The sequence below is a fragment of the Eucalyptus grandis genome, chromosome 5, assembly GCF_016545825.1.
Source record: "Eucalyptus grandis isolate ANBG69807.140 chromosome 5, ASM1654582v1, whole genome shotgun sequence".
NCBI classification, from domain to species: Eukaryota; Viridiplantae; Streptophyta; class Magnoliopsida; order Myrtales; family Myrtaceae; genus Eucalyptus; species Eucalyptus grandis.
Genome location: NC_052616.1, coordinates 41,623,710 through 41,640,465, shown reverse-complemented (window position 1 = coordinate 41,640,465; position 16,756 = coordinate 41,623,710). Strand labels below are relative to the sequence as shown.

At 39.2% G+C, this 16,756-nt stretch overlaps 1 protein-coding gene across 1 annotated transcript; it reads right to left on the bottom strand.

Annotated features, from left to right (window-relative positions):
- Window positions 1–1,302: 1,302 nt before the first annotated feature.
- On the bottom strand, window positions 1,303–16,468 carry LOC104444565 (disease resistance protein RPV1). The gene is made up of 7 exons (XM_039313709.1): window positions 16,299–16,468; window positions 4,091–4,130; window positions 3,440–3,981; window positions 2,669–3,344; window positions 1,885–2,052; window positions 1,681–1,770; window positions 1,303–1,500 (listed from the first exon to the last, which is right to left on the bottom strand). Exons 1-7 carry the CDS (start codon window positions 16,466–16,468, stop codon window positions 1,303–1,305), a joined length of 1,884 nt encoding a protein of 627 aa, XP_039169643.1.
- Between the last annotated feature and the right edge of the window lie 288 nt (window positions 16,469–16,756).

The following is a 16,756-nucleotide window of genomic DNA, read 5'->3' as shown; positions in this document are numbered from 1 at the left end:
GTCCGGTTCCGGGCGGTCCTGGCGGTTCCCTGTCCAATGCACACCCCAACCACAAGAGCACTTACAAGCTAAACCGTGGCAAATCATGGTCATTTAATCCGTGGCTAGTAAAATTACATATTTATTCATTCTCATCGAACATTAAGAGGATAAAGTGGGAGCAAAAAAAACGAACGCTTATTTCGACACAAGAGAATAACTTTCTACATTCATGTGTTGGAAATTAACGAATTCTCAGAAAACAAGATCTGATGTTGATTCCTTGGTCTCAGGATTCCAAACTTTGAGATTCCCCAAGCTTGATGGATCGAGAAACTTTGCAGATTTGAACACGTTGACGATGTGAAGTATCTCCAACGATGCTTTGACCACCTTGAATCTCATGCAGCTTAGAACAACCATTTAAATGAATTTTCTTGAGCTTTTTCAAGTTAGTTAGATCGGCAACTTCGCCAATAATGGAAGTGTCACAAGCTCTAATGTTCTTAAGTTCTCCAAACCTTCAACGCCTTGAATCTCTCGTTAGCTCATCGCAACCAACAATGAGTAAATCTGATAAAACTTTAAATTCGAAAGATCATTCGTTGTTTTCATTCTTCGGCAAGACTTGATACCTAAGTATGACAAATTTGTCGGAATGACAACATTGGAGCTTGAGTTTCTTCAGTTGAGAAAGGAGAATGAGATCGGAAGATATGGTTGCGATATAAGGAGAAGACAACTTCAAGAACTCGAGCATCTTTAGTGTTCCAATCCACGGAGCACTTGGAGCTCCTTCAAGTATACAAGGACCCTCGTGTTTAAACCACAAAGTCAACCTCAAATTTCTCAGATTTAATAGGTTCGATAAGTTTGGCAAAGTCTCCATCGAGGTTGTTTTACAACATAGATTGATTAGACTTTCTGGAAGTTGAGGCACCATCGAAATTCCGGGGCTACCCAATATCAAAGTTTTTAGAAATCGTAGATTCCCAATATCATCGGGAATTTCTTTAAAAGTACCCCATGCCTCTAGCTCTTCGAGCTTCTCCAACATCCCAATGGCACTAGATAGCTTTTTCAAGGGGCATCTCATCTTTAGAACTTTCAAATTCTTCATGTTCCTAGTTACATCAGGTAACTCCCGCATATTTGTACTTAATAGATTCAACTTGATTAGGGAGTTGAAATTTTCAATCGACTTAGGCATTTGAGTCAAGTGCCTGTCCACTAATGATAGGTTTGTTGCTGCAGCTGCACAGCCAACAAAACTAAACTTGGTCAGTAATGTACACTTGTCCAAGCTAAGAATTTCTAGTTTTTTCATCCTTCTCCATTCAAAACCTCTTCTATAGCTGTTGAGTCAAGAAGAAGTTCTCTCAAAGATTCTAGTGCCCCCATCTCGTCTGGTAGCTCTCGAAGATTGTTACAATCCTTCAAGTTTAAGAAGACTAGCTTCTTAAGTTGACTAATTGATGAATGAATCTGAGCCAAATTCTCACAATTTTCGAGAATCAATCTCTAAATTCACAAGAAAAGACAAGTTTGGGGTTCTACGCAACTTCATGCATCCAAATCAGTTTAGGACCTTCAAATTCTTAGCCAAACTGAAAAGAAGACAGCATTGGTCTTCAAAATAAATTAATATTACACATGAAAAAAAAAAAAAAAAACTCATGTTGATGTTATCTAAAATCATACCTTGATGTGGCTCCATCCATCCCATTTTTCAGTGATTCTACTCATTGACAAATCAAGTATTAGTAGCTTCCTCATGGATAAATTGGTCAGCTTAAAAACCAGAGGAAAGTATTTCCATGAAAGCCATCTCAACTCTGGAAGGATGAGCGTGCTAAATGTGGCTTGAACAAAATTTGAGCACTGGTAACATAGTAAACCACTCACTTGATTAAGGATAGACTTTGTGATTCCATCAAATTCTTTGCTATCCACTTGAAGGAACCTTAGATTTGAAAGACTTGCTAGGCATTCTTTTATCAAGGAGCATTGAGATCTTTCATCAAGCTTGAGACATATTGCTTCGATACTTCCAATTCCATGAACTCCTCCCATCTGCCAAAATAGAAATAGAAAATGAAAGTTAGAATATGATTTACCACGTTTATCTTCTTCAAGGGGAAAGCAATTATATATTTTCTCCTATTGTTGAAAACAATTGATTAATTGTGCACAAAAATTAACACTGATATAAACAAAATCAAACTGAATATCCCATGACCAATCTTCTTAAAAGGGAATGAAGTTATACAATTTTACCTGCGTTTTCTCCAGAATTTCCAATGCTTGTGCATGAGTCCACACCCATTGTTGCTTCTCTGGTTGCCAACCACTTCCTTGTTGTATAAGATTTCTTCCAATATCTCTTAACCAATCATGCATCCACAATCGATTATCTTCTCTAATCTTTATCAAAGATCTTTGCTGGAGGGTGTTAAGAGATTGTTGAGGAAGAAACTTACAGCTTTCCCACATGTAAATCACAATTCTTTTATCAATCCCGATGAAAAAACAAGCAACATCAAAAAATATCTTTCTTTGGTCTTCATTTAAAGCCTTAATGCTGATCATCAACTTCTTTTGGACATCTTGGTGAGGAAATTCTTCCAACTCCTTTAATATGGCATCCCACTCCTCTATGTTTTTTTCCAGATAAAAGAGAACCTATAACCTCAAGAGCTAAAGGAAGACCACCACAAATTTTTACAGCTCTTTCCGAGTGAAAGATGTATTGTTCTATGGGATAATCTCTTCTAAAGGCATGCTTGCTAAAAAGTTGAAGAGAGTGATCAAAATCCATGCCAATAAGTTCATAAGTCCAATCAACAAGTGTAGGCACATTGAGAATTCCTCGATCTCTAGTTGTAATGATAATCTTGCTTCCCTTCCTAAACCACTCACGCTTTTGCACGAGCGCATCGAGTTGACTTGCTTCATCAACATCATCAAGCAAAAGAAGCATTGTTTTAGAGCATAACCTTTCCCTAATCACCTTTTTTCCTTCCATAATATTGTCGATTTTGGGCCATCTTTTCTTCAGAATGCTCGATATGAGCTGATTTTGCAATCGTGTGATCTCTGTTTCTCTGACGTTAGAAAGGAAGCAACAATTACAAAAATCATCAGAAAGTTGATTGTACACTATTTGGGCAAGAGTCGTCTTTCCCATGCCACCGATGCCATGGATTCCAATGATCTTTGTTTCATGGTCGTGTGTACATATCATCCTCATGATTTCATCCACATGACTATCTACTTCAACTAAGCAATCAGATACTTCCAAGTAGGCAGTTTTCAACTCAGTCAAAACATTATTGACAATTTCTTTCACAATTTCACCTTTCCCTCTGAAAATATTGGAGGAAAAAGCATCAAGATATTGAGTTTAGCTGAAAAAAATAATGCATCTAGAATAACTAGACTGCCCATGATATAATCATACCTATGTGGCATGCTTTGGAAGTCCCATCCCTTTAGTGCTCCAACCTCATTGAGAGCAGCCTTCCAATTGTTGATAGTCTCATCATTGAACCGCTTCTTGTTTACATGAGAAACAATGGCATTGCCGTAGTGATTAGTCTGGTACTTTACCTCAGATGGTGCAACGTTGTAGAAAATGAGCATAATCTTATGTCTCCTTGTGTTCTTGCTATCCACCATCTTGACCAATTCCCTAAGGCACCATGTACTGTCTACATATCCTTTGGAAAAGATTGGTATCGAGATCTTTGACTGCTCAATTGCTTGGAGAAGCTGACAGCTAATCTCTTCACCAATGCGGAGCTCTTCATCATCTATATATGCCCGAATTCCAGCTTCAGTCATGCTAGTGTGAAGGTAATTAGTAATGTCATTACGGGTATCTGGTCCTCTAAAGCTTAAAAATACTTCGTACTCATATCCCGATAACTTCTCTAGTTCCTGATTACTAGAAGAGACGTTCAACATGTTTATTTGTTCTCTGTACATGATCTCCTTATAAAGCTGCATTTAGTACAAAAGACAGAAAAAATAGTACGAATTACTGTCAATGCAAAGTTCAACCACATATGTTGGTGCAAATTGTCTGTGCAACAAGAATTTGAAATGCTACCCGAAAATGATGACCACATGCAGGATGATAACGCCAATATCTATTAGAAGCAAAAGTAGAGATAAGTTCAAAGTCACTATAACAGGGTAAGGTGTGGCTGATTACTATCAGATTCAAATGTAGAGATATACTCTAAGTAATTATAATGAAATCCCATCCACAAATGCACATGCTCTTTCATGGCAAAGTTTAAGACACTATAGCGACAAAAGTTAGATTCGTCTAAAACCTATAGGAAGGAAACTGAAAAGAATGCTCAATTACAGGTTATGGTTCGCAAATCATTTTTTTTTTTTTTTTGTGTTGTTGCCTAGGCAGATCTGTGTGGATTTTTTTAGGGAGATAATGAATGTCAATTTTAACTATGTAGAGCTTTCCATTTGCGGTTAACATTTGTCTTTTGCATAGAGATGCTTCTAATTCTTTATTTACTGCTTCACCTATTAGTTTGTCATGCCATGAGAGATTGTCTTTTTGCGAAATTACTTTTTGGCGGCTATCCTAGCTTCTCCCTTTAGGCCCATCCATGTATAATTGACAAATTCAAGAAATTTACTGCTGAATATAACGTGAAAGTTTCGCAATCAACCGTGTTCAATTCAATATATTGTAGCCATTTTTAGTGAAGTGAAATCAACCCCCTCCCCAAAAAAAAAAACCGATGGCCGCTAAAAGGTGGCCGGTGTGTTAGTACTATGATGAAAAATTGGTTAGAGCTATCAATTCCACCCCCAAAAAAAAAAAAAGGTTAAAAATTATAGTGGATTGACGAGTGAAATCAAGTATCACTTAATTATTAACGGTAGAAAGTAAACCAATAATTTGCGAATCCCCGACTATTATATCCTCTTCTGAAGAAGAGATGTCCCTGTGCGAATTCCTTTGAAGCAATGCTAGACTCTGATAGACTCGATAACGCAATAACATATAGAGTCAGCAGCTTTTACATAGCTCAAATTAGCTCATGAAATATTAAATTAGATTTGAAAGTGTAGTTGAAGCTGCGAAAATTTGAAGGAACCGAAGCATGTGAAAGTGCACAAATAGAAGGGATAAGTCAGATCCATTACTTTCTCCTTTTCATTTCCCCATTGATTAGCAAAAGCTCTTCCTTTCACTCCAAAGCAACCAATCCCAAACATAAGGAGACATAGTCAAAGTTATCATGTAGTTGTGGATATTGATATGTGATGAATATAAATGTTGTAGCTGGTGTGCAAAAGAATGTGTGCATCAAAATCAAATGTTATTTTGGCCTCTTCTATTTTTCTCTCTTGTGTGCTTAAGTTTTAAGGCCAGGTACTTTTGTCATGATAATTCCTTTTTCTTGAATTGCTTATATACCTCCAACTATAAACAAGAATCGAGCAAAATGAAATCAACTAATCCCACCCAATGTAAATCAAGATTTAAGGTGTTAAACTAAATTACAAATAGCGGGAATCAATCATCGATTATGATAAAGATCTGATCTTAATCTTTATACAACAATTAACCGATGCAAGCATTGCAAAAAACTGGAGCGAAATTACCAGAAAGTAGTGGTGATATTGAAGGACAGAATTCGACAGTGGCGAGCCTGAATAAGATGGAGGCAACAACTAAGAAACAATGACGAAATGGATCTTGAGTGAAGAAAATGGTTCTTGAGTGCTGCCTACACTTATAGTCGTGGCACATCAAATGGAGAAAAAGAAGAGAGGAACATCCCTTTCTTATGTGGACCCGACGAGGAAATGTGGGAAATGATTCCCCTTACTTGGTTTCACACGAGACAGCAGTTCCTTCGCCTTTCTTTCTCTCTTTTGTAAATTTCTTATCTGACCACAAACTATTGTCTCAATAGGCTTTCTCGTGAGGCATACGCAGCGCGTTCTCGATTATGGTCCATGCCCCCATGTTCACGCTCACTTAGCCGAAAGAGTCAAAGACCCTATCAACACGGCTAAGAAAAAGAGGTGAAAGGGACACGAAGACGACGCGCTTAGATAAAATTACAGAAAAAGGAAAATGGCAGACCAAAACAAAATAAAGGGGGACCCAATAGTTGATTTTTCTCCTCTGCTTTTCAGTGAATTTCTTCGCGGTTGCCTTGTCACCATTCATACTTCAAATTAAATTGGTGATTATTCAAGGATTATATCCATGTAGAGCGGCTTTATTCAGATGGTGTGAAAGGATACGTAAGGGGATATGGGAATCCACACGACAAGAAATAAAACGGAGAAAGCCAATCATTATTGGAGGCGAAATACAGCCCGAGTGCCATAACTTGGATCGGGACACACTTAAGTCGCCATAAACTTTAAAATGGTACACTTGAGTCCAGTTTTGAAGTTAAATGGGACACTTAAGTGCCACTCCGGCGAAGATCCGGCCAAATGGCTTACGTGGCGACTTTCCGGCGAGCTTGGTTCAAAACGGCGTCGTTTTACACGCTGACATGGCGGAGAAAATGCAAAAACGATGTCGTTTCGTGTCCACGTATAAATAATAATATAAAAATTAATTAAATTAAATTTTAAATGTTCAAAAAATTTAAAAAAAAAATAAGAAAATTTTAAAAAATTAAGAAAAATTTTAAAGTTTTAAAAAATTAAGAAAATTTTAAAATTTTAAAAATTAAGAAAAAAATTTTAAAAAAAAGGGGAGGTCGAATGGGGCGGCTCCTCGCCGCCGCGCCGCCTCCGCCGTGGCCAGGAAGGGCCGGCGACGGAGGGGGAGGGTCGGTCGGGGTCGCTCGCCCGGCCGGCGACGGCGAGGGCTGCGAGCCCTCGCCGGATCGCGGCGAGGGTCGCAACCATCGCCCCCGATTTGGGCGAGGCTCGCCGCCCTCGCCGGATCGCGGCGAGGGTCGCAACCATCGCCCCGACGGCGAGGGCTCGCCGCCCTCGCCCCCCCGCCGGCCCCGATGACCCCCGGCCAGCCCGCCCCACTCCGTAGCCGGCCCTTCCCGGCGGTGGTGGGGAGGCGGCGAGGGCTGCAACCCCTCGCCGGATCTAGGCGAGGGTCGCGGCCCTCGCCCGGATCCGGCGAGGGCTCGCGAGCCCTTGCCGCCTCCCCGCTACCGTTAGGAAGGGCCGACGATGGAGTGGGGAGGGTCGGCGAGGGCCCGTGAGCCCTCACCCAAATCTAGGGCAAGGGTCGCGGCCCTCGCAAATGATCCGGCGAGGGCTCGCAGCCCTCGCCGTCGGTTAGCCGGGGCCGCGACCCCGGTCGACCCTCCCCCCTCTTCGTTGCCGACCCTTCCCGGCGATGGTGAGGAGGCGGCGGCGAGGGAGCCGCCATGTTTGACCTCCCCCCTCCCTTTTTTCTTAATTTTTAAATTTTTTAAAATTTTTAAAATTTTTTAAAACTTTCTTATTTTTAAAATTTTTTTGAATATTTTAAATCTAATTTAATTAATTTATATATTATTATTTATATATAGACACGAAACGGCGTCGTTTTTGCATTTTCTACCACGTCGTGCAAAACGACGCCGTTTTGGACCAAACTCGCCGAAATTGCCACATCAGCCATTTGGCCGGATTTTCGCGAGTGGCACTTAATTGTCCCATTTTACTCCGATATTGGCACTTAAGTGTACCATTTTAAAGTTATGGTACTTAAGTGTCCCTCCGTGCTTAAGTTATGGCACTCAGTGTCCCGATCTCCATTATTGGATGTTGTATCCAAAGACGGAAACTCAAGGGGAGTGCGAAATGTGAATAAATTACTAATTACGTACACGAATCTTAGATCACCAGCAGAAAGACATTTAGGTAGATCATTCATGTTGAATTAAAACTAACATCTCTATAAAACAAATTAATATTTCTTACAATTATTGTTTCGGGCTTAAACATGATTGTAATGATCACCGATGTATGTAAGACCGAGAATCATTGCTAACAAGCAATCAGTATGATCACTACCCACAAATTAAGCAGCAAGCTTGATAAGGAAAAACACAACATATAATCAAACTGTTGTTGTTAATAATGTATGTTTAATTACAAAAAAAAAGAGTCATAAATTTATTGTACATATGCTAATTTAGTTATAGACCTTTCAATATAGCTAATTTAATCCTAAAATTTTCCATTGGTTGGAAGGCTAACTTGGCAAATCGTTAAAAATTTTAAGATTAAATTAGCACAATTAAATGATTTAGGACTAAATTGGTATATCGACAAAAAGTTTAAGATTAGATTCACAATATTAAAAATTTAGGATTGAATTGGCATGAATGTAATATATTTATGAACTTTTTAATGATTTCACTGTGTCCATTTGTGCAATTCTTTTTTAACATAAGGAGGAATTTTTAAGTACTATCGTGACCTACTTTTTCCAGCCAGAGGGGAAAAGAAATATATAAGTTTAGAGGAATTGCCTAATTTGGGCCAACGTCCCTTGATTAGACTCAGGTTCTTCCAAACCCATACTTTGTGCAACGTTGAGTTTTATTTTTAAAGTTTTTGATAATCTAAATTTTCCTAGGATTCGCCACTAACCTATTGGGGTCTGCTAGAAACCAATTGAGACGCATTTTTGTCATTACGATTCCTATGCAACTAGAAATTCTAGAGTCGAAAACTTGAAAACGCTAATGTCTTTTAGCATCACTTCAGTACCTCTAAGTTGGAAAGTTGTTACTTAAGTAGTCACATGGTCTTGATTGCCAGTTATAGTACCAAAGGCGTCAAAGTTGCTAAATGATCATGCAAACGTTTTTGTAGGGTTTCTTTTCATCAAGGCCTAAACTAATCCTAATTCAATCTAGGAAAGCGACAAACAACCAATTTATTAAAAAAACGATGTGATAAGTAAACACTCAAGTATCAAAATGACTTTAAGGTAAACGTGCAAAAGAAAACTCGATATAAGATGGGCAAAGAATATGCATGGCCATGTTATAAGCTCCAGGACATGATCCCTCCATGAGCTAAAACTAAGTCATTCAATTTCTTCAAAAGGATGCTCTCCTTGGACTAAGCTAAATGTATACTAATCAAGTGAAACCAAGCCACATCTAATGCTAAAACTTAAAAATTTAATGAAGACCTATGTCCAAGCATTTTCTTATTTTTTTAATTTTTTAATATTTTAGAATTTTTAATTTTAAAATTATATAAAAAAAGTATTAATTCCGGAATTAGGGACGTGGGCTGCAACCGGTCTTACGAATTTGGCCCCGTGGACTCAATTAGGGCCTCTTGCATCAAGCCCTCTGAAATTCTCTAGGCCATTTCACTAAGGGTTTGTTCATTTCCTGGAAAATGACAATATTTTTTAGTGTTCGGCTAAAACCTAAAAATGTTTCGGAAAATATTTTCTGGTGTTCGATAAGGAAAATATTTTATAAGACTTCACCACATCACTTACTGACCTATAAATCCATCAAATATGAACTTGTCTTTAAATCCAAGCAAATTTGCTCCATATCTTTGTTCCCTCATTGTCACCAAACGTTCATCTACTCTAAAAATAAAATTCGTATGGATTTTAAAAAGAAGCAAAAGAGAAAAGAAGCAAAGCATGTAAAGCCATTTGCTTGAGCAATGTACAACTGCATGATAGAGTAAATAAAGAAAATGATAAGCAAGAGTGCAAAGCATAAGCTTAAGATCGATGAGCTTGAGATTCACCTAGCAACAGCTCGATCGACTAGCTAAGAAAGATGAATATGGGAAACAAAGAAAAAAATGAAAAAAATGAAAAATGAAATTAAAAATAATTCGAAAAAAGAAAAAAATTAAAAAATAATTCGAATAAAAAGAAGAAGAAGAAGAAGAAATGGGATGAGAAAGTGAGGATTTATAGAGGTGTGAGATAAGAGAGATCAAGTGAGGAAAATATTTTCCACTCTTCAAAAGTAGAAAATATTTTTAGAAAATATTTTTCCATAATCTAAAAGACTTTTTTCCTTTTATGGAAAACATTTTCCCTAAAAAATTCATTTTCCATGAAATGAATACCGGAAAATCTAGAAAACGTTTTTCCGAAAATTATTTTTAAAAACGAAGGAACCTAAAATCAACCCAGCCCATACTTTAAAAAATCCATTCTTTCAAAGCTATCCCTAGCTCAACTTCAACAAGAAAAACATGAACTCACATCGACTTTCTTTTCCTCATCTGCACGCCAGATGGTCGTCTTCTCCGAATAATTACAGCCACCCAGAAGCTCCAATATCCCAGATCAATTTCAGAATAAAGCAAGTTTAACAACAACGCCCTTTTTATCTCATCTTAAACCAAGAATAATATATTTCATCTCCAAGCATTTTTTAAACACCAAATATTCCACCATCAACGAATAATATCACGATCGCCATTGGCAGACCATCACCACCAGACTGCCATTCGAAGCCACAACGCAAGAAATGAAAGACAAAGTAAACAAAATGGTGGTGTAGAAAAGCATTTGATCGTGGGAATGACTTGAAGATCCATAAATGCTCTCGGGTGACAAAAGGAAACGAAACTAACTTGTACAGTTTTCATGCGCATTTTGTCAAACATGTTATGTGACTGGCTGGGAACAAACGAAACTATACGAGATTCAAGGGTTGACTCCGACAAAGCATCAAACCAAGCACGAGGTCAGTGAGTGAAACATCTCATCCCAGTCCAAGACACGAGTTAACATAGAGAACTACATGTAGGCTTCAACTTCAACGAGAACCAAACGGGGCCAAAGAGGTACGTAGGAACGAGCGTTTAATCGCGGAGACACCTACCCAGCTAGGAGACGGTGGTTATAGAGTGAGCTCGAGACGAGCTGAGCTATGGCTGACCGTCTTGTGATGTCCCTAAGTCGAGATCCTCGGTGTCATCTAAATGTAATGGGGATTTGCTTATTTGAACAAGTGAAAAACGAAATTGATAATTAAAAATGACACATTTACAATTGATAATGCTAGTACTAGTACCTAGAGGGGGGTGAATAGGCATATAAAATTTTCTTGAAAATTGCACAATACTTAGACAGATAAAGAAATAAAAGATCAATCGTAAGACTAAGTAAAGGAAAGAGAGAATTAAACACGAGGTTTATAGTGGTCTGGCTTGGTTCAAGCCTACGTCCACTCTTCTGCACTGACAGCCGATTGGCTGGATTCCACTATGAACAAAGAGATGTTACAGTGTTGATCTTCCTTGATTTCTAGGTGTAGATGATCTACTCCACTTGCTCAAGGTGTCACTAGGTATGAACACTCTCCGTGTATACAATTTCGCTCGAACTGAATCGACTAACAATCAAGGTTCTTCAGACTCTGGAATTTTTCTATCAATCACACCCATAAAACAACTAGAACCTCTTCCTTTTATACACCTTTATGCCATCATAGCCGTTGGCACTTACCAAAGGAATTCCTCCAATCTACCCGTTGGACGGAATCAATCAAGAAGATCATCCGAGCTATTTAAGGAATCTGATGATAGCCCATCAATCTTGTTCGCTCATACAATCAGGATTTTGGTTTCCATGAATAGAACATTCCAAGAATGTTTCGTCGACTATTGGATCTTCAATTGATCTTTGATAAGAATTAAAGAATCCGAAATGATTATCCAACCAAGGTATCTTTTCCAGAAGATTGCATCGAATCCCAACCATATACTTCTGCTTCGGATATCCTTCTCTACTGGATTAGAAAGACTGTCAGTGAGAATAGTCTTGAGTCTTGAGTCTTGAGTCTTGAGTCTTGAGTCTTCAGTCTTGAGACTACAAAGTCTTGAGACTTTAAACTATCGATATCCAGACTAGACTGATAGAAATGTTTTGTCAGCGTCAAAATATTCTGGAAAGATTTCTCCAACAACAATGCCATAATTTTCCCTTAATCCATTGATATTGATGGTTGAGGATTAAAGCAATTAGGAACAGCATAGATAGAATTAAATATATGCAAAAGCAGCGTTCTGCCCTCACAATACGGGCAGATGGCCATAAAAATCTTCTCGAAGGGCAGAAACGCGCTTTCGAGAAAAGCAATAGCAGCCCCATGTCTCCCGGGTCCATGTCCGGACACTTTCTTCTCGAGAGGCAAAGCAACATTCCGCCCCCACAATACAGGCGAAGACCAGAAAAGTCCTCTCAAAAGGCAGAAACGCGCTTTCGAATAGAAGAAAAGCGCTTAAAAAAAAAAGAAAAAGGAAAATCCTACAAAAAGCTGTCCTGAAGAATCCCTCCTCCTGCAAATCTCTTCCCAGTTTCCATTAACACTGATCCTGCCTCTTGTTTCTTCCTGCTTGGCTTTCACATCCACCCGCTTCCTTGAGCTTTGAGTCATGAAACTCGTGGGCATTAGTTTTGTAGAGTTTCAAGCATGCCATTTGCTTCTTTGTATTGTTCTTGCACTGAGTTTTAACCAAGTCTTCACCACCAATGAAACTGACAGATTTGTGCTTCTCCAATTCAAGGCTGGCATAATCAGAGATCCTTTCAGTGTGTTTAACTCATGGAATAATAGCATTGGGTTTTGCCAGTGGTATGGTGTTACGTGCAGCCGGAGGCACTGGAGGGTCACAGGCTTGGACTTATCATCCCAAGGACTATCTGGATCAATATCTCCTCATATCGGAAATCTCAACTTATTAAGGGAATTGCTGCTCCAAAACAATAGTTTCAATCATGAAATCCCTCCACAACTCGGCCAGTTGCACCGCATGCGTATCCTAAGATTGCACAACAATTCATTGATCGGCGAGATTCCCAAAAACATATCGGGTTGCTTGGACTTGGTCATACTCTCACTTGGGAACAACCAACTAACTGGAGAAATTCCAGGAGATCTTGGTTCATTGCTAAAGCTACGGCGGTTGAATTTGTATGCTAATAATCTAGCCGGGAGTGTGCCTTCCTCCATTGGGAACTTGTCTTCACTGGAAATCTTTTATTTAACCTAGAACAACTTGGGTGGGAGCATTCCCCAAGTTTTAGGCTGCCTGCCAAACTTGCATCTCATCGGCATTGGATTTAATAGTTTGTCGGGTACAATTCCATCTTCCTTACTCAATCTCTTCTTTAATTCTATTTGATGTTGCACACAACCAGATACAAGGGACTCTTCCAGTAGGCATAGGCCTTAAACTCCAAAATCTTGAATTTTCTAGTGTTACTGAGAACCAACTTGATGGACTGATTCCTCCCTCGATATCAAATTACACTAAGCTAGATGTGCTTCAAATTGGAAGTAACAAGTTTTTCGGGAAAGTACCTTCTTTGGAAAATTTGTTTAAGCTTAGTCACTTTCAAATCTTTGGTAATTAGCTTGGAAGTGGAAAACCTAAAGACTTAAGCTTCCTTTGTTCATTAACTAATAGCACCAACTTAGAGTACATGAGTATCGGCAAGAATAAGTTTGGTGGGGTGTTACCTAAATGCTTGGGTAATTTATCCACCACTCTCAAAACATTTTATGCAATCAAGAATCAAATAACTGGTGAGCTTCCAAAAGAAATCGGGAATATTGTCAACTTGGAAGTATTGTTTATGAATCTCAACCATCTTTCAGGTGTTATCCCCTCAAATATTGTGAATCTACAAAACTTAAGGATTTTGCAGGTAAGTCATAATAACCTGAGAGGGATTATCTTATTTTTTTTAGGAAATCTAACCAAGTTGATTGAGCTGCATATGGGTGGGAACAACTTTGATGGGCAAATTCCTTCACATCTATCAAATTGCCAATCTCTTTATCTACTTGACCTGTCTAATAACAGTCTCAGTGGTGCCATACCCCAACAGCTTATCGGTCTCTCATCATCAGCCATCATTATGGACTTGTCTCGCAATCATCTGACTAGGGTTTTACCCATAGAAGTTGGCAACTTGAGAAATTTGAATGTGTTGGACATCTCTAACAATTTGTTGGTAGGTGAAATCCCTAGTAGTTTAGGTTATTGCATTGCATTGACATCACTAAGGATGGGGGGCAACTTCTTCCATGGGTCAATTCCGCAATCAATCATATCATTAGGAGGCATTGAAGAACTAGATCTTTCACGCAACAATTTGTCAGGACAAATTCCAGAATTCTTAGCGATATTTCGTTCCCTAAAACTTATGAATTTGTTGTACAATAAGTTTGAAGGTAGGCTACCACGTGAAGGAGTCTTTAAGAATGCTACTGCTACTTCTATTGTTGGGAACAATGAGCTTTGTGGTGGACTACAAGAATTTCACCTCCCTAACTGCATTTCCAAAAGCTTCAAGAGTACAAAGATCAATATAATAATATTTTTCACTTTTGTTATTCCTGGAGTTCTTGGGATGGCTCTACATGTAGCTATTATATATTTTCATTGGGTGAAGAAGAACGTAAATGTACCAAATTCAGATTTTCTGCCTTATTCATATCGGTGCATATTTTATGAAACACTCTTAAAAGCAACTGGAGGTTTTTCTTCAACGAATTTGATTGGTGTTGGAGGCTTTGGTTCTGTTTACAAGGGGATATTCAAGGACATTGGAGTGGTTGTTGCCGTGAAGGTGCTTCATTTAAACCGTCTAAGTGCTCTGAATGGCTTTATAGTTGAGTGTGAGGCATCAAAGAACATGAGACATCGAAATATTTTGAAGTTACTATAAGTTTGTTCTTATAGTGATCATAGAGGACCTTATTTTAAGGCTTTAATCTACGAATACATGAAGAATGGAAGCTTGAAATGCTGGCTACACCCATGTACAACATCATCTCATGGTAATGGGCTTTCGAAAAAGTTAAATTTCATTCAAAGGATAAATATTGCTATTGATGTTGCTTATGCACTATATTATCTTCATCACCAATGCCATGTCCCCATTGTGCATTGTGATCTAAAGCCAAGCAATATCCTCTTAGATGCTGAGATGGTTGCACGTGTTGGCGACTTTGGATTGGCAAAATTCCTTGATACTTTAACTAATCAGATGAGCTCAATGGTAAGAGGGACAACGGGTTATATTCCACCAGGTTCTCTCTCTCTCTCTCTCTCTCTCTCCAAGAGAGTTTGTATACCCAAAAAATTATTGATGGTCTTCTCATGTTAAGTTTGGTAGCTAATGATAGCTCTTATAGTCTTACGCACATTAAATTTTGATTTGGTGATCCACAATTTAATTTGATTCATTTTATGATCCAAATGGGTGGCAAAGTATGCAATGGGATGCAAGGCTTCAAAAGAAGGCAATGTATATAGTTACGGCATTCTCATGTTGAAGATATTCATGGGGTTGAGTCCCACGGATTATAGTCTTACGCACATTAAATTTTGATTTGGTGATCTACAATTTAATTTGATTCGTTTTATGGTCCAAATGGGTGGCAGAGTATGCAATGGGATGCAAGGCTTCAAAAGAAGGCGATGTCTATAGTTACGGCATTCTCTTGTTGGAGATATTCATGGGGTTGAGTCCCATGGATCACACATTCAAAGACAATCTGACTCTTCATAATTTTGTTGCAGAAGCTTTGCTTGAACAAGTACTAGAAATTACGGACATCTTTTTGCTTCAAGAAAGAGAGGGCAATTTAGACCCCTATAGTCGTTGGCATTTGTTTTCTAAAAGCGGCGAGATATTTCAAGAATGTTTGGCTATGGTGTATGACATTGGAGTTGCTTGCTCATATCAAGTACCAGAAAGACGGATATGTATCAGCGAAGTTCCACATCAGCTGTGCCAAATTAGGGAGAAACTCCTTGAATTGGGTTAACATGAATAAGACGAGCCACTGATAGCTTAATTAGCCCTCATACATGCAATGTCATTATTAATTCCATCGATATAGTATTATTGAAAATAACTCAACTGAAAAGCTCAAATTCTATCAACACATTGAGAAGTTTGCCATTGGACAAATCATGGCAGGAGGCTCGCCCTAGCTCATGGTGTTTTTCAGTTGCATCTATTTTTTACGTTCGGTTCCTGACTTTCTCTTTTGACTTGTATGGCTTGAGATCAGACTTTTAATCCAATTTAGATGAACAATAATAGCCTTCAAGGTCATCTTGAATCTTCTCATCAGTTTCCTATATTACAAATGATTCTGATAAAATTAAAGAAGAGCCCTTTTGCTTCGGCATTGAACCAACAGGACATGACCCGAATGTCAATTAGCTCTTCTGATGTGAAGGCGGGTTCTTTTTTCCGCGCCGCCGAGAGCCATTCCCTCTGCCCCCACACGCCACCGACTTAACTGGGATCGCATTCGCTACCACCACGCTCCGCTCACATGTGGTCGCCAAGGAACCCCACACCATGCTCCCACCACTGAAATCCCCAAAACCGCGCCATGTCCTCGCACGAGCAAGCCATAGCCTCTCTCCTCTCCAACTTCGCCCTCTCCCATTCGACGGTGCCGTCGTTGGCCTGACCCTTGGTTACGCCGCTGTCCAAAGACATCCGGTTCGTGCTCTCTCGTTAAGGCGGTTCGTATTCGGAGTCGGATTCGTCGGGCCGGTCGGGAGGGGAGGAGCTCGTGACCGTGGGTGGTCTCGTGGAGGCGAAATGGGCCGTTGAAGGGGAGACGTGGAAGTGCTTGAGGCGGAATATCTTGGTCTCGCAGGACTCCGGGGATGGGGTGGTGATCGTACAAAGGACTCAAACTGTAAGTGTGTGTACACGCACTGTTATGGATTAGTTTTACTTGAGTACGCGTGTAATTTGGTATGCTTTCTGTTACATGTGATG